Source organism: Mesoplodon bidens (genome assembly GCF_964165515.1).
Source record: "Mesoplodon bidens genome assembly, chromosome: 8".
In the NCBI taxonomy this organism is placed as follows: Eukaryota; Metazoa; Chordata; class Mammalia; order Artiodactyla; family Ziphiidae; genus Mesoplodon; species Mesoplodon bidens.
Genome location: NC_138165.1, coordinates 79408281 through 79427039, shown reverse-complemented (window position 1 = coordinate 79427039; position 18759 = coordinate 79408281). Strand labels below are relative to the sequence as shown.

Here is an 18759-nt window from a genome sequence, read left to right as displayed (position 1 = left end):
GGCTGAGGAAACCATCAACAAAATGAAAATGTAACCTACAGAATGCAGTAAAATATTTGCAAATCATATATCTGATAAGAGGTTAATGTCCAAAATATATAAAGCACTACAACTCAGTAGAAAAAAAAAACCCAAACCAATTAAAAAATGGGTAGAGGATCTGAATAGACATTCTTCCAAAGAAAACATACAAATGGCTAACAGGTCCATGAAAAGGTACTCAATATCAGTAATCATCAGAGAAATGCAAATCAAAACCACAGTGAGATATCACCCCACACCTGGTAAAATGTTGGTGAGGATGTGGAGAAGAGGGAACACTTGTGCACTGTTGGTAGAAATATAAATTGTTGCAGCCACTGTGGAAAAAAATATGGAGGTTCCTCAAAAAATTAAAACTAGAACTACCAGATGATCTAGCAATTCCTCCTCTGGGTATTTATCCAAAGAAAATGAAATCACGGTCTCAAAAAGGTATCTGCACCCTCATGTTCATCGCAGAGTTTACAACAGCCAAGACGTGGAAACAACCTAAGTGTCCATCCACAGTGAATGGATTAGAAAAATGTGGTATATATACACAATGAAATCTTGTTCAGCCGTAAAAAAGAAAAAACCCTGCCATTTGCAACAACGTGGTTGGATTTGGGCATTATGCTAAGTGAAATAAGTCAGACAGAGAAAGACAAATATGGTATGATCATTTATATGGACAATCTAAAAAAATAAAATGAGGGAATTCCCTGGCGGTCCAGGGATTAGGACTCCGTGCTTTCACTGCTGAGGACATGGGTTCAATCCCTGGTCAGGGGACTAAGATCCTGCAAGCTGTGTGGTGCAGCCAAAAAAAAAAAAAAAAAAAGGAAGAAGGGAAAAAAAATGAACCCAAAGAGAACAAATAGATTGGTGGTTGCCAGAGGTGGGGTTTGGGGGTGGGTGAAATGGATGAAGGTGGTCAAAATGTGCAAACTTCCAGTTATAAGATAAATAGATAAATAAGTCCTTGAGATTTAATGTACAGCATGGTGACTGTAGTTAACAATAATGTATTATATATTTGAAAGTTGCTAAGAGAGTAGATCTTAAAAGTTCTCATCACAAGAAAATAATTGTAACTGTGTAATGATGGATATTACCTAAACTTACAGTGATAATCATTTTATAATTTATACAAATATCAAATCATTATGTTGTACAGCTAAAAGTAATACAGTGTGATATGTCAATATCTCAATTAAAAATGTTTTTAAAGGCACCTAGAATATTAGGGTGGGGAGGCATGAGATTTATTTCAAATTAGCAAAAGAGTATATGAACTTTAAAGGACTTATAATAATGGTATTGTGTTACAAAGCTCAAGGTTGGAAGAGAGTTTCAAGCTGAGACAATGATATACACTTTATCAAAAAGTAAAAGAAAAAAGACAGAAAAGGATGTTGGATGTTTTTTGGTATTAAATGTTTGGATTACCTAGATTATTTGGGTTGGATATTGGTTACTGGACTACCTTTGATAATGTAGTTTCAGTAGAGTATTTAGGCTAAACTTCTGAGTAGAGTTAAGAAGAGAGTGTATAGGCAATGGGTGTTTCCAAAAAATGGGTGTTTCCAAAAAATGGATGTTTCAAAAAGTGTATTTTATGGATGTATTTGTCCAGAAATTATGTCTGAAACTCAGACTGAAAATTTAATGCTTCTTTTCATATGTATTTTGTATCAAGGTTCCTCGACGTCAAGATGATGAGAAGAATAATATTTACTTAGAACTAATGCAACATGATGGTTCAAAATATCTTCTCTTATTAGGGAGTGTTCAGGTACATCTTTATGAAGTAATTCAGGTATGTATCAAAATTTTTTTCACCTTGGTATCACATTGTCCAGTTGGTGTTTGTTGTTAAGATTTATCTGTACCTGATGGACTCCTTTTGCTTATTATCTGTGTTAATGTGCTTAGTAAACTCATGTGCTTATAGTAAACAATATCTTCCTCTGGCTCAAAAAAAAAGTTAGTTTGTAACAGCATAATTTTTTTTTATTTTTATTGCAGTATAATTGCCTTACAATATTGTGTTAGTTTCTACTGTACAGCAAAGTGAATCAGCAATATGTATACATATATCCCTTCTTTTTTGTACTTCCCTTCCATTTAGGTCACCACAGAGCACTGAGTAGAGTTCCCTGTGCTATACAGTAGGCTCTCACCAGTTATCTATTTTATACATAGTATCAATAATGTATGTATGTCAGTCCCAATCTCCCAACTCATCCCATCCCCCACCCGTTTTCCCCTTGGTATCCTTACCTTTGTTCTCTATGTTTTTAAAAATTTATTTTCTGGAAGGGCAATGATACAACCTAAAAGACTAAGCATGCTTGTTTGTTTGTTTCATTTTGTTTTCTGAGATGTTTCTAAACGAGACCCAAACCACAAACTCTCTTAATTGTGAGCACCAGTTTCACTTCAGTTCTTTTATCTTTAGCTGGGCTGCTTGCAGTCTGCCCTGTGCATGTGTCAGCCAAAGTTTTAGGCAGAGTTTATACACAGATTCTGTGGTTCCTTCTCTCTCGCTGTCTACTGCCGCCTGCCCTTTCCTCCAAGAAAAGATAATGATTCTTCTGAACTTTGTATTTAATATTCTCTTGCTCTTTTCATAGTTTTACTACTTAATGTAAGTTACAAAAAATAGTATCTTTTGTGTTTCTAAACATATTATGTTTCTAAGATTAATACACTTAATTTCATTAGCTAGTACTCATTTTTTCACTGCTGTATACGTTCCATGTGAGAGTATTCCCAAGTTTATTTATCTATAATGTTTTATTTTTATTTTTTTTGCTGTACGCGGGCCTCTCACTGTTGCGGCCCCTCCCGTTGCAGAGCACAGGCTCCGGACGCGCAGGCTCAGCGGCCATGGCTCACAGGCCCAGCCGCTCCGTGACATGTGGGATCTTCCTGGACTGGGGCACGAACCGGCGTCCCCTGTGTCAGCAGGCAGCCTCTCAACCACTGTGCCACCAGGGAAGCCCTATCTATAATTTTTTAATGGATATTTTGATTGTTTTCTGTTTTTTACTATTGTGCACATTGCTGCAGTGAATTTTTTTGAACATATCTTCCAGTGCGTATCTGCAGAAAGTCTCTACATGCATTGCCCTCTATGAGTCTCTATGATGAATTGCTACATCGTAGGTAAAGAGACCATGTTATTTATTTATCAGAGTTATCAGAGAAAGAAATTTTGGTTATTTATGGATTTCCCCCAAAGCCTTACGATTTTAGCTGTGGTATGCTGCCTCTGTGTATTATCTGTCAGAATTCTTCTACAGGCACTTCTACCTTAATTAAATATTACATCATTTTCCTTATTAGAATTTCTCAGTTACCCCCTTTTTACAACTCAGATCCCAGAAGTACAAAGTTTACCATGAGGACTTTGGTCTTTTTTTTTTTTTTTTGATGCACTTTTATTGGCTTGATGTTGGCTTGGGCTGATAGTTCTATAATAATATTTAAGCATCTGGGCATCAGACAATAGAGGAAGATAAGAACTATGAGACAAATGTTTTGCATTTAGTTTGTATCCAGCCCTATTCAAACCAGGCCTAATGGGAGAATAAGTCCCATGGATGAGTTTGGCCCACCTTAAATAGCCAAGTGACCTTTTTTTAAACTTTTATTTTGAGATAATTATAGATTCACAGGCAGCTGAAAGAAATAATACAGCATGATCCTATGTACTCATTTTCCCCCTGATGGTAACATCTTTCAAAACTATGGTAAGTATCACAACCAAACTACAGAACGTTGCCATCTATACAAGGATCCCTTATGTTGCCCTTTTATAGCTACACCCACTTCCTTCCTGCCCTTACCCTTCCTTAACAGTTGGTTACCACCAGTCTGTTCTTCATTTCTGTCATTTTCTCAGTTCAAGGATGTTATATAAATGGAATCATACATTATGTAACCTTTTAGGATTGGCGTGTTTTCACTTAGCATGATTCTCTGGAGAATCTTACAGGTTACTGCATGTATGCATAGTTCATTCCTTTCTGTTGTTGAGTAGTACTTCATGGTGTGAATGTACCACAATTTGCTTAAATATTCGCCCATTGGAGGACATCTGGACTGTTTCCAGTTTTTGGTGGTTATGAATAAGTTACTATATTCACAGGTTTTTGCATGAATATAGTGTTCACTTCTCAGATAAATTTCTGGGTTATAAGGTAGTTTGTGTGTACCGTTTTTAAAGAAACCGCCAAACTGTTTTCCATAGTGGCTGTGCCATTGTACATTCCCACCAGAAATGTGTGAATGATCCAGTTTCTCAGCATCCTCATCAGCATTTGGTAGTGTCACTATTCTTTATTTTAGCCATTCTGATGGCTGTGTAGTGTTATTGTGGTATTAATTTGCAGTTCCCTAACAGCTAATAATGTTGAACATCTTTTTAGGAGGGCCTTTTTTTTCTTCTGGTTTTACTGAGATGTAATTTACATGCAGCACTTTACAAGTTTAAGGTATTCAGCATAATGATTTGGCTTACATACCTGATGAAATGATTACCACAATAAGTTTTATGAATATCCATCATCTCATATAGACAAAACGCTAAAGAAATAGAGAAAACATTTTTTTATGATGAGCAGAACTCTTAGGATTTACTCCCTTAATAACTTTCGTGTAACATGCCATGGTGTTCATTGTTTTTATCATGTTGTACACTACATCTCTAGTACTTATTTATCTTGTAACTAGAAGTTTGTACCCTTTGACTGCCTTGATAAATTAAAAGGCCTTTTACAATTTATGATGGTAGTCAACAAATTTATGCCTATCTCTTTGGTCTCTAAAGCTTGAGCTGTATCATTTGCTATTTGGGTCACATGCAGGGATAGATTATAGACCACTTGATTATAGAACTACTAGCCATGGTAGAAATCCTCATGCAGATTGGTAAAATCTAGTGCTTGGTTGAGTTGGAAAGACCTGATGATAAGACCCAAACTACAGATCATGTTTGGAAACATGGGAGGGCCATCTGATTGTACAACAATTATCTCACTTGTATACTTGGAAAGTACACGTGTATTGTTTATGATTACCAATTGGTATCAATTGCTTTCTGAATATAATTGGCCTGATTTTGGAGGACAAATATGCTGAATTGAATTAAATAAATCACATAATAGGTTTTATATAACTTTATAAAATAAGTAATTGGGGCTTCCCTGGTTGCACAGTGGTTAAGAATCCACCTGCCAATGCAGGGGACACGGGTTAGAGCCCTGGTCTGGGAAGATCCCACATGCCGCAGGGCAACTAAGCCCTTGCACCACAACTACTGAGCCCGCGTGCCACAACTACTGAAGCCCATGCGCCTAGAGCCCGTGCTCCACAACAAGAGAAGCTACCGCAATGAGAAGCCCATGCACTGCAACTAAGAGTAGCCCCCACTCACTGCAACTAGAGAAAGCCCATGCACAGCAACGAAGACCCAAAGCAGCCAAAAAACAAAAAAAGTAATTGGTCTGTACTTGTATCATTAATCCCTTGTTCCTTCCTATCCCTGATACATTTTGGATTTCTTTGAGGCTCTGGGAGAAACCAGAAACATCAGCTAATTGTTAAGGTCTGGGGTCCAATTAAGGCATATAAGTATATTGGAGTTTATAATATTTCTGTATTGATTATAGAAGGGAATGTAATGTTAATTTTGGAATGAATTGCAATACCATTTGTGTTCATTGGTTTGGCTATATGATCCATAGCAGATGAGCCTAAGACTAGGTGATAAATTCAACAATTAGAAAGATTGATAGCTACTGTAATTATTTGAGAAAGGCAATAGAAAATTCAAAGGTGTGGAAGATTGTTAGAGTAATGCCCCCTAAAGAATCATGCCTCCCGGTATCTATACCTTTGAGTAGTCTACAGTGCTCCCCACCCCGACTACTGCGTTTAGCTATGTAACTTGCTTTGGACGGAGCAGAATCAAATTCAGGACAAATCAAATTCAGAGCTACTTGGGTAGCTCATTGTCACACATTGAAACTCATCAGTGGAGCTGGGTGAAGGCAAGCCTAAAACTCAGTGGATTTGGATGAGTTAGATGCACATTCAGGATGAACATTTAATTGGCTTCAATGAAGACTCAACTGGGTAGATCTCAGTGGGACCGTCAGAAATAACTCAAAGACATTTACAGTAGTTAAAAGTATGACTAAAAGTTTACTTATATATGAGGGAGATGAATCAGTAGGTTGAGTTTTCTATCAAAAGCAGAGACACCATTTTTAAAAGAGAAGAGAAGAAAAAGGCAGTCTTGGAACAGTAAGATGTTTCCCCACTCCCCACTTTGGGGAAAGGGAAGCTTTAAAAAGCAAGAAGCTATAAAGAGCATGTTGACAGGATCATTAAGCAGATCAATTTCAATTACTTATGAATTTTCTGAGAAATCTTGTGACTTTATATGAAGAATATATATTGTATGCTAATTTTATGTGATGTCTGTCATTGTACCACCACCTGTTATTTTCCTCATTATAATGCCTCACCAGGAACTGAGAGGACAGGTGTTAAAAAGGTTCTTGTGGATTGCTATGTTTTGGGGGTTCAGAGGACATGTAGAGCAGGTGCCAAAATTTTCACTAAATGAGAATTAGTGACCAGAATGTCTGAAAGACATTCCAGAGAGCATGAGCCTTAGAAGAGGAAAACTTTTTATCTGTATAATAAGGTAATAAATAATAAGATCTGGAAGCAATAGAAGAGAGTATGGAGGATGCTACCCCACCACCTAACCTTGAGATATGTGGGCCTTCACTTGAGGAGTCTGTAATGGAAGCGGCATCCTTAGTGGTGAGGCAGGTCTGAGCTAAAGAAAGCTGGAAATGTTTAGTGGAGCAGTTAAAGATGTAAGGTTGCTTGTCAACCATGGAATGGGGGTTCCATGAGCCACAGTGGAAAATGCTGGAAAGAAAGAGAACCATTGAATGTTGGATTATATGGGAGGACTCATAGCACAGCAGAGATGATCAGAGATGGTGACCAAGGATACCAAATGTTTCCCTGGTTAAAAAGATCCCAACAGTCCCCAAGAGATGGGAAAAGCACTCAGTTCTGTCATGAGTCAGCCTATCATGTAGATTCATGTTTAACCCCTCAGAAGGAGTGCAGGCCTGGCAGTTCCTCTAAGTATAAGCAGCAGGAACATTTTTCTTTAAAATATAAATGTAAATATTAATATTTATTTCTGGTACAACCTGGAATTTTTATTTTCTTCCAAACATTCATTATTTTTGTATTTTAGCTATTAAATTTATATGTGCATTAAACATCATTACCTGATTTTTAAAAATTTATGAAATGATTTGGATAATATACAAGAGACTACATCAGTGATTCTATATTTAAGAATTTTATTGTTTGTTACTTTTTCTAGAGAGGGTGCTTTACTGAAGAACTCCGAATGTTGAATAAAAACACAGTAAGAACTTTACTGAAACTTCCAAAGCTTTGTGCACGCACTTAACATTTCATGTAACTTTATTCTGATATTGTTTTTATTCTTTTGTTACCCTACCAGTCACTGTTTGAACTAATGGAAATATATTAAATAGAAAGTATAATATTTGCTCACAATCTTCATCTCCACCATTTTTTAAAATGCTGCTATCTTACTGCTAAATGGTGAACACAAAAATTAGAAATCATTGGGTAAGAGAGGAAAATGCCTCTGGCTGCTTCTTTGCATAGCCTTAGGATCCTCACATACTGAATTGAGGAAATATTATTTTCCTCCTTAAGGAGTTTCTAAAGAGTTGTTTACAGTTCTTACTTGAATTCCTTTTTAAGTACTTAAAAATTATTATCTTGATTAATTGATCATCTACTCAGAGAGGCTTCTGCTGCCAATAGCCAGATCGGGGATAGGAAACATAAAAAACAGAATGATGGACATTTGAGGGCATAACCTCTGACACCCTCCTTCATTTCACATATGAGCCAGCTGTGGTTCAGAGAGATGAAATCACTTGTCTAAATCAAAATTTTATCTGAAAATGGAAGTGGAGATGGGAAAAGTGTGAATAAATACTTAAAAATATTATATACATGGATATGAATACATATATACATATGTATATATGTATCTCTGTATAATTCTATTAACAATTGTAAATTAATATTTTTCATATTTTAATCATGTAATACTCCTTAACTTTAATGTAAGGTTTTTAACATTTCAGGAATGTCATAGATTCTTCTATAGGAGTTACTTGTGTAAATTTTTTTTAATCAAGAGATTCATGCTTTGGTTTTTCTAACTTATAGATTTGTGAGGTAAAAATATCACTTGTTATCACCTCTCCATTAAAATATCTTTCTGATCAAACAATAAAATAAATTTGGCACATGTTTAGTTTATCTGCAGGGCAGAAGTGGAATTTATGTTCTCCTATGGAAACTTTGGTTATGGATTTTCACATCAGGTTAGTTCCCCTCTTTTAAAAATAATTCTACTGCAGCTCTTCAGTTAAATCATCCTTCTGAGCCTCTATCCTTTCCAGTTTGATAAAATCTTTAAAATATGTTTAAAAGAACACCATTTTTCTCTAGCCTAAAGAAAAATGAAACTTTACCATTGTTTGTTTATACGTTTTTAAATAATGAGATTTTATTCAAACTGTCTTTATTATAATACTTTTGTGTGTGTGTACACATACTCTTACATAATTGAAAACAAAATTAAGTATTCAATAAATGAATGTGGATTTTTATATCTAAAAATAATCATTAAAATAGAGTCATTGATGTTATTCAGATATTTTGTACTTTAATCACATATAATCCTTTCTCCCCATGATTATTTCAACATCATCCCTTCTTGATTCATCAAGAGAGTAATATGCCCAAAGAAGGTATCTTCCTAGGTTTAGCCTGCCCCTTTAAATTTACTACATATATCCATGTTGCAGAGAAAATTTTTGTACATTAACCTATATCCTTTTCTTTCATTATGTCCTCAGGCCGGATTCCTAGAATGGAAATCATTGTCAGTAATGGCCTTTTCAAGGAATTGTTCTAGAAAAATTGTACCAACATATATTCTTACCAAGTGTTTGAAAGAAATCTTGATATCCCTGGGTACTGTCACAGCTTTGGGCCATTTATAAATTCAGTCCCATTAGTACTGCAGTTATATAGGAGAAATGACCCGTATACTTTACATATAATCTTTAATTTTCAGTTTTTGCTATTTTTCATATTCTTGGCTGTTTTTTAATTAGGAACTGAGAGTCGGTACATCAGTCTTATTAAATAAGTCTACTGCTGTGTGTTAACAGGGAAATCCCTGTAATATGTATTTTTAAATTTTGCCTGTGGTATAATGTTTTTTAATACATTTTGAATCACAGGTAAGTAATACATTGATGAAAGCCACTAGACACAAGCTTTTTTTCTTTTCCCCTTTCTACTTTGATTTTTCTTTCTTTTCATTTTGCCTATTTTCTTATCATAAATTAGACCTTATAGGGATCCCTAATCAGTCCTAAACTGTATCACAAAAGGCTTAGTCCTTTTTGTGACATAGTTTATGAGTACCAAGTTCAGAGATAGGTGTTGTATCTGGATATAACATGTAACAACCCCATTCTTAGGGAGATAGATCCTTTTCAAATAAGACTGGGCAAATACTGTATTGTTTTATGTAGGTGGACTCTACTAAAAACTAGGAACAAAGGCATTGTAAGGAAAAGAGTGGGAAATTTAATAAAAGTTCTATTTGATTTTATGTCCATGAACTTTTCAGTAACATAGTCCTCTACTTACCTATCATGATAATGTATAAAGAGGACTTGCACTGGAGGAGATAAAGTTGCATTCAAATGTTGGCTCTCATGCCTATTGGGTAACCCCTGAACAATTACTGATCTTCAGTATTATCTGTAAAATAGGCATAGTTATCTACCTCATAGGATTATTGGGATGATTAAATAATATTAAAGATGCAAAATTCTTGGCAGATACTTAGTGCTCAATGTTAATTCTTTCTTCCTCTCTTAATTCCTTTCTTCTTTATATATATCATTTAAGTCCTGGGAGATAGTAGTATTAGGATGAACTGGAATTGTAACTAAACAGTGTTAATATATACTTATTATTTTCCTCAGTTAAAACCTCTTCAGGAAATTATTAAGCCATCTATGTTTATGAATATTGCACCACCTCCAGAAAGAACAGACCCTCTGACGTAAGTGTTAAAGTCTTATTAACACAGTTATATCATGTGGCATTTAAAATATGTAATCCCTTTGATGGAGAATTTTGGTTGTCTTAAGACATGGCCAGAATGAACTAGACTCCAAGATAAAGAAAGCAGTGAATTGTTTTGTTTAAGGGGGAAGATATTTTGAGTTTCTGGGTGTAGCCCTGGAGAGAGGAGTTGAGGAAGTCTGGAGATAAGAAGAGAAGGGTTGCCAACTTCGTGGCTGAAGGAGGGAAGGGAGGGGAAGCCTAACGAGGAAAGTTGGCCAGTGAGATGTTCCTTTTGCAGAAAGAGGTGAGGAACTTTTAAGATCAAGATGCCTAATAGTTGCCAGTTTTCTGCTCTGCAGTATGGTAGCATTACCCCTCACTTCCACACACTCCAGTTATTATTTCCAAATTTTCAGCAAAAAGCCTATGGTCAAAAAAATGCAATTAGCAGGCCAAAAGTAACTTAACATATAGTATGTCAATTAGTCTTGCAATTTCAACAGTAGAAATAGATCAAAGAAAAATGAGCACCTGAAAGAGAGATATTTAATCTATGGTGCTATCCAAGAATAAGGAATGGAAAATACTTGAATTGAGATTGAGGAAATTAGGTATAGAATAGGAAATTATATTCTGAAGTGCTGATTTCCTATCAGCACTGGGTATTATTAAAAATAAATTTTGTCCATTTGGTATTGGTGATTTGTTGAAATAACAAAGTTTAATGTTTTTCTTATGTTTATTGATTATTATTTCCTTATTTATCCATTGATTCAATAAACATTTATTGAATGTTTGCTATACCCCCAAGGCACTAAAAATATGAAGATAAATGAGGTTTGGTCCCTGCCCTCAAGTAGCTCATGGTTTAATGCAAAGGTAACATGTAAAAACAATAAGATAATACAAATGAGATGGAGCCCTTCTAGAGGTTAACATAGAGGTCTGTGGGACACAGCCAAGGGGCTTCCCATACTTCTTGGGGGAGTTAGGAGGAATGTATTATCAAGTAAGGATCCACAAAAGAAAGAGTGCTCGATGTAAGACTTGAAAAATGAGTAGTGGTGCATCAGGTTGATTTTGTAAGGGTGAGGAGACACATTCCCCAGAGAAGGCACATAAGTAAAAGGTGGGAGCCCTAAGAGGCTGTGTTATAATGGGGAACAGTGAGTAGTTTGTTGTGGGTTGCAAAGTGCATAGGAGCAAGGAAAGGAGCAACGGGAGATGAGCTGAAGCAGTTTGATGAGCGGGCAAGATATGGTGGTCAAGAGGTCAGGCTCTAGAGTCCAGACCACATGGACTCTGCCAGGTACTAGCTATGTGACCTTGGGCAAGTTACTTCGGCTCTTTGTGCTTCATCTATTGAATGGGATAAAAATAACAACTACCCAATTGTGTTATTGTAATGATTAAATAAGTTACATATAAAGCACTTGGAACATGGTAGCAAATAGAATTCTCAGTTGTTAGCTACTTATTAAAGGAATAAATGTTTTATCATCACCATCATCATCACTGTAGGTTTATGCTTCTCAAATGTGAGTAAATTTTACTCTTTTGAGTCCTCAGGGGTGTGTCAGGGCAACACAAAGCACTGGAAGATATGGTGCATCTTTCTGGAGTATCATTTTGCTCAAAGATTTTGAGAGGGAAAATGTTATCTTAAAATTAACATTTATATATTATGCAGTAGAATTAAAAAGTCACAAATTTTCAAGATAACAGAATGATTCCAAGATGTGTGGTTTGTGTCTGATTGCATTAAGTTACACCTCCAGAGACCTTCACTGTCCTCTAACCACAGGAGTTCTTTATTGGAAAAATTTGGAAGTGCTTCAGATGTAGAACCATTGAAGAATTTTAAGTAGGGGAAATACCATGATCAACTTGCATTTTATATGATCCTATCAATAGGATTGAATATGGACAGAAGTAGTTTAGTATTGGATTAGAGGAAGCTGTTGCATTAGTCTACATGAGAGATACTGACAATCTGGACTAAGGCAATGACTTGGTGGGTGTGACAGTTAATTCGGTGTGTCAAACTGACTGGGCCAGGGGGTGCTCAGATATTTGGTCAAATATTATTCTGGATGTTTTGAGTGAGATTAACATTTAAATCAGCAGACTGAGTAAAGCAGATTGCCCTCACTAATGTGGGTGGGCTTCATCCAATCAGTTGAAAGATATTTGCATGTCTGAAGGTGGGAAATAAGTCTGATAAAATTCGAGGGTTTTCTACCTCAGTGAAGTTTTAGGGATCCAGGTATGGGGCTTGTCAAGATATTCCTGCTGAGGTGAAGGGTAAGTTGTTGTATCTGGGCTCTCCTACAACCAAAAAAAGAGGCATAACACCTAGTGGGCCTCTTGGGTTTTGGAGGCAATATATTCCTTTGGATGTGCTACTCTGGCCCGTTTACTCAGTGACCTGGAAAAAATATTTATATATATGTTTTTCTTCCCTCTCATCTCCTTATCATGTAACATAATATATATTTACTTTATATCATAATATTTAAGTATTGTTAACCTTACATCATAGTTTTTTAAGTTTCAGGATATTAAGAAGAGTAAACATCACCCAAGGACTTTACATCCTTTTCTGAGGAAGGGGCTAGTGAGTTTTTGGCTGTATGTATAAAGGAGAGTTGTATCATGTAAGGTTAATTATGACCTTGTTATTGTTTTCATTTGGAGATTAAGCACGTTGTAAGATGTTTATGGGTACCAAGTTGACAAGGGGGTGGACTTGTGATGGTTAGTTTTTTGTGTCAACTTGACTGGGCCATGAGATAGAGATTTGGATCTAGAGAAAGGGAGAGAGGTCTGGGCTCAAACACTTTCTAATTCTCCTTAGAACTTCAGGTCCTTCTCTTCTTTCCCATCTCTGCTACCCACGATCTTAGTAGTAAGAGTACTCAAGAGGTCACTCTCTCAGTATTTCTGACTTCTGCCTTCTTTCCTAGCTCTGTCCTCTAGTGGTCCAAAATGGATAGGTGAGCTTACAGTGTAAAAGAGAGTGATTCAAAAGTGATAGCTAACACTGATTTTAGAAGTGGACTTTTGTATAATTTTAACTTTATTACCATTTTCCAGAAATGTTATTATACCACAACCAATAGAATATCCAGCATTCTTATCCCCAGACCTGAATGTTTCTGTTGGGGTGCCAACTACAGCATCCCAATCCAACCAGCCATCTGTAGTACGACTTGAAAAACTTCAGCAACAACCCCGGGCAAGGTAAAAAACAAAAACAAAACAAAACAAAAAGTTTTTCATCTTATTTATGTGTTATTTGTATATTAATTTTTCCTTTGAGACATAGGCTTGCTATTGGTCCAGAAACCTTCATCATGGTGATATTTCATGGGTTCAGTGTTTGTTTTAAAAAGTCAATGATCTGGCAAGAAAAGGGGTGAGAACACATTAATACGGGAGAAAGTATAATACTTTCTCTGCCTCTTCACTCAATGATATAGTCTATAGGTCTCTTATACTCTTTTCTGTATTTCCCGTCTTTTATCTTATGCTTTAGATATTTTCTTCTGACCTGTCATAATCATTGGTTCTTTCTTCTTTGTCTCTTATCTGCTGTTAAGCCAACTGAGTTCTTAATTTCAGTTATTTCCTTTTGTTATGGAATTTTCATTTACTTTATAGTTCCACTTCTCTACCAAAATCCTCAGTCTTATCTTTTAATTCTTTGAACATATTAATCATATTATTTCAAAGTTCATCTCTAATAACTTGATTATTTGGATTTCCTATAAGTCTATACCTATTGTTGGTTTTTTTCTCAGAGTTTTTAGTCAAATCTTATGTTCTTATATGCCTAGTTGTTTTTATCAAGTGCCAAACATTGTATTTGAAAATCTGTAGAACTGATTTGAGGCTCTTGATTATATATTTTTACAGATAATATATACATTTGCACCTGGCAGCCACCTAGCCTAGGAACATTAGCAATCCCAGATCACCTTAACTCAATTGAGATGAGACTGAAATGATTTGAAATGATTTGGGCTTTAGTTCCTGTGGGCATTAGTCTTTTTCTGGTTTACTCTTATTCTTAACATCAGGCCAGGACTAGTGTGAGGCAACCAGGGTACAATATTTAAGGAGGCACTTATTCTTGGGGTATAGCCCTCTAGGGCCCCAACTGAAAGCCTAGGTGCTTACCATGGCTTCTCATCCTTAACAGGGGCTGAACTCTGGTTTTTGTTCCCTCATTCTTACATATTTATCTCAAAGCTCTTAACTCTTGTCCACCTCAAATGCCTTGAAGGAAAATGACTCCAAATTATGGGCTCAAAGTCTCCAGACTTCCTTTCTGTCTGGCATCTTGGATTTGCAAATTCTTGCTGCCTTTATAACTGACTGATGCTTCCAAAGAAAAAATTTTAAAATACTTTGTCTAGCTTTTTCAGTTGTGCAGTGAGGTGGTCTGAAATAATCTATTCCATCATTGCCAGAAACAGAACTCCTGAAATTTTAAAAATAGTGCTTATGTATATGCATATTTTACTCAGACTTATAAATTAATTCATAAACATTGAGTTGAGTGATCAAGGAACCCCTTTTTCCCCTAGTCCTATGTTTTATTCTTTCAATAACATTTATTTATTTTTATTGGAGTATAGTTGATTTATGTTGTGTTAGTTTCAGGTGTACAGCGAAGTGAATCAGTTATACATATACATATATCCACTCTTTTTTAGGTTCTTTTCCCGTATAGGTCATTACAGAGTATTGAGTAGAGTTCCCTGTGCTATATACAATAGGTCCTTACTAATTATCTGTTTTATACATAGTAGTGTATATATGTCAATACCAATCTCTCAATTTATCTCTCTCCCCCCTCCCCTCTGGTAACCGTAAGTTTGTTTTCTACATTTGTGACTCTATTCCTGTTTTGTAAATAAGTTCATTTGTACCATTTTTTAGATTCCACATAATATTTATTTATTTTTATTTCAGTTTTATTGATATAATTGACACACAGCACTGTATAAATTTAAGCAGTACTTAATGATTTGACTTACATACATCATGAAATCATTATCATGATAAGATTACCGAATATCCATAATCTCATATAGATTCAAAATAAAAGAAAAAGAAACAAGATTTTTCCTTGTGATGAGATCTCTTAGGATTTACTCTCATAACAGCTTTCATATATAACCTATAGCAGTGCTAATTATGTTAATCATGTTGTACACTGAATGCCTAGTACTTATTTATCTTATAACTGGAAGTATGTACCTTTTGACCACCTTCATCCAATTCCCCCTCCCCCACCCCCTGCCTCAGGTAACCCCAAATCTGATCTTTTTTTTCTATGAGTTTGTTCTTTCATTTTTTAAAGTATTATTGACCTACAACACTATATTGTTCCTGGTGCACAACACAGTGATTTAACATTTCTATAAATTACAAAATGATCACCATGATAAGTCTAGTTACCATCTGTCAGCAAAGATATTACATTATTTTTGACTATATTCCCCATGCTTTACATTTCATCCCTGTGAGCCGTTTATTTTGTGACTGGAGGTTTGTACCTCTTAATTTCCCTTACCTATTTCACTCCTCTTCCACTCCCCTCCACTCTGTTTGTCCTCTGTGTCTATGATTCTGTCTCTGATTTATGTTTCTTCATCTGTTTTGAATTTTAAATTCCACATATAAGTGAAATCATACAGTACTTGTCTTTCTATGTCTGACTTGTTTCAGTTAGCACTATACCTTTTTTGTTGCAAATGGCAAGATTTCACTATACCTTTTTTGTTGCAAATGGCAAGATTTCATTCTTTTTTATGGCTAATGATACACCATTGCATATGTATATATATATATACATATATATATACAGGGAGGATTGCAGTCAGCCCCTAGAAGCATGCTAAATTAGAAGGCTGACCCTCAAACATTAACTTTTACAGAATGTGAGTAGGCTTCTCTTGGGGAAAGACTGGGAGATGGACAGTTTTTGTCTACTCTGTGCTGAGCCCTTGGCAAATAACCATGGCAAGTCCTAGAGAACCCATTAAGAACTATTTCTATTTTGTTTTAACCTTCAGGGTCTCATGGTCACAAGCTAGGTGTGACCTAGCTAGGTGTTTTGGGGGCCTGTCCCTCAAGTGGCAGTCTTGAAAGTTGGAGCCCTCATTGTGGGGTCCAAACCTTTCTCTCCTCAAAGAGATGCTGGGAATTGGAAGTTCCTTCCCAATTGTATGACATGGTGCCAGGGTTAGTTTTATGATGAGAGTGTGTCTCAGCCTTTCCTACCCATTTGCTGTGGGTATTTTCTCATTCGTCCAGTGTTTAGGAGTTGCTCAGCTATTTCTGGATTTCTTTCAGCAGGAATTGCTCCTTGTACAGCTATAGATTTGGTGTATCTCTGAGAGGAGATGAATGAGTTCAGGAGCCTCTTCACCATCTTGGACTGGAATCCACAAATTTCTTCAGTTCTTGGCTTAGTAGAACACATCTGGATCCTTATAATGCTTCTCCATTCAGAGTGGCTCCCTGAGCTCCACCTGCAGAACCTCGACTTCTCTGGCTTCCAATGACAGCGATGGCTGTTGCTCTGCTTTCTCTTGAGTGGCAGCACCACCCAACCCCCTTCTTCCTAGCAGAATGGGTGCCCCTCTCCTCCTTCTGCTCACTGACTCCCATGTATCTTTGTTGTGTGTTTCTGCAATCTAAGAATGTTATTTTGATCCTTATTATCTTCTTGTAACTACTTTGGAATTTGGCCCTGATAATTCTCTGTTGCTCAATTTTATATGAAATTAATTTTCCTGAATTTTTTGTAGAAGCTTGGTTCCGAAAGCTTTTCTAGCTTCACAGAGCTCCCACTTCTGAAGTTTTTATTTGGTGTTTAAAAATGCAGTGACCTTCTTTCAAGGTTTTCTGAGGCCCTGTCCCTAAGTAGAGACCTGGCTGGTCAGTTTTGAGCATTCTCAGTGGTTAGACTACTCCAGTCCTTTAATTCTTATCATGAATGCTTAGTACTCGCCCACTATTGGAATGAACAAACCCTCCCAGTTTCAACTGCTATTCTCAAGCTGGCTGGCGGTGCTTTCTTGTGACTACCTGTTGGCTATTTGGGGTTCTCTTATTCTCACATTCATCAGATGCCCCTTTTATACCTGTTGCTTTCTCCCATATATTCACTGATACCATGAAGGTCTTATGTATATGGGGTTAATAGGGAAACCTTGACACATGATTTTGTTGTAAATGTTGCCTATAAGTTTTTGGGTTTGCTACCTAGATACTCTGAATGTTTTTATGTAAATATTTGGGAGAATTAAACTATGCTACTTCTGCTTTCATCATCTTCTTGGAATTTTCCTTTATTGCTAAACTTTCATATTCATAATAACTTATTTGTGGTATCATTTGGGGGAATTTATTTAAACAGTCATATCATCTACAAGTAATAACAATTTTGTTTCTTTGTTCCCAATCCTTAATCTTTAGTTTTGTTTTCTTGTCATTCTATGCTGGCTGGAAGCTCCAGTCAATGTCTGTTATAAATGGTAAGGGTGGACATCTTTGTTTTGTTCAGGATCTTTCATGGCAATGCTTCTAGCATTTAATAGTCAAGCACATTATTTATATAGGTTTTTTGGTTGATGTCCTGTACCAGATTAAGTAAATTATTCCATTCTGTTCCTAGTTTTCTAAGAGTTTTCTATTTTAATCATGAATGGATGTTGGATTTTGCCAAATTATTTTTCTCTTTTAATCAGTTAAATTGTATTTAAATTAAACGTTCTGTTGTTAATGTCAAAATATCCTTATATTCCTGGGATAAAGCCAACTGGTTCATGGTATATTATCTTTTCCTTATACCACTACATTTTTTGTACTAAAATTATATTTTATTTGTAACATTTGCATCTATGTTTGTGAATGAGATTAGACTAATTTTTCTTCTTTGTAATGTCCTTGTTATGCTTTATTGTCAAGGTCATAGTGTCCTAATGAAATGAATTGAGAAACATTTCCTCTTTTCCATTTAATTCTTGTCGATTATATTTTTAGATTATGAAAGCCTTTTGAAATTTGGATTAAAAACTAAATTCCTATCTTTTCATTTGTTTTATTGCAGGAGATATCATATATGTGTTGAATAATTTATAAAATATGCATATATAGTTTAAATGAGAGCAATATATATAGAATAATTTCTTAAATATGTATGTATAACTTAAATAAAGATAATAAGACCATTGCCTAGTTATTTACAATTCGGGTTAAGAAATACAACATTACCAATATTATAATGTGTTTTGTGTGCCCTTATAAGATTACATCCCTCTCCCCAACTCTCCCCAGGTAACTACCATCCTGATTTTTGTTGTAATCATTCCTTTTCCTATATGTCCTTAAACAATATATTGTTGGTTTTCTTCTTTAAGAACTTTTTATAAATGTATTATACTGTATGTGTTGTTCTTTGCTTCATACCATATATAT

At 35.6% G+C, this 18759-nt stretch overlaps 1 protein-coding gene across 1 annotated transcript in view; it reads left to right on the top strand.

Annotated features, from left to right (window-relative positions):
- The window catches only part of C2CD6 (C2 calcium dependent domain containing 6), a gene marked incomplete at its 5' end in the record, with an annotated part of 145025 nt that overhangs the window by 35110 nt on the left and 91156 nt on the right, over nucleotides 1–18759 (top strand). The window contains 5 exon segments of the mRNA XM_081241758.1: nucleotides 1721–1840; nucleotides 7448–7492; nucleotides 8427–8495; nucleotides 10179–10258; nucleotides 13360–13506. Of these exon segments, the coding sequence (XP_081097884.1) occupies nucleotides 1721–1840; nucleotides 7448–7492; nucleotides 8427–8495; nucleotides 10179–10258; nucleotides 13360–13506 (461 nt within the window).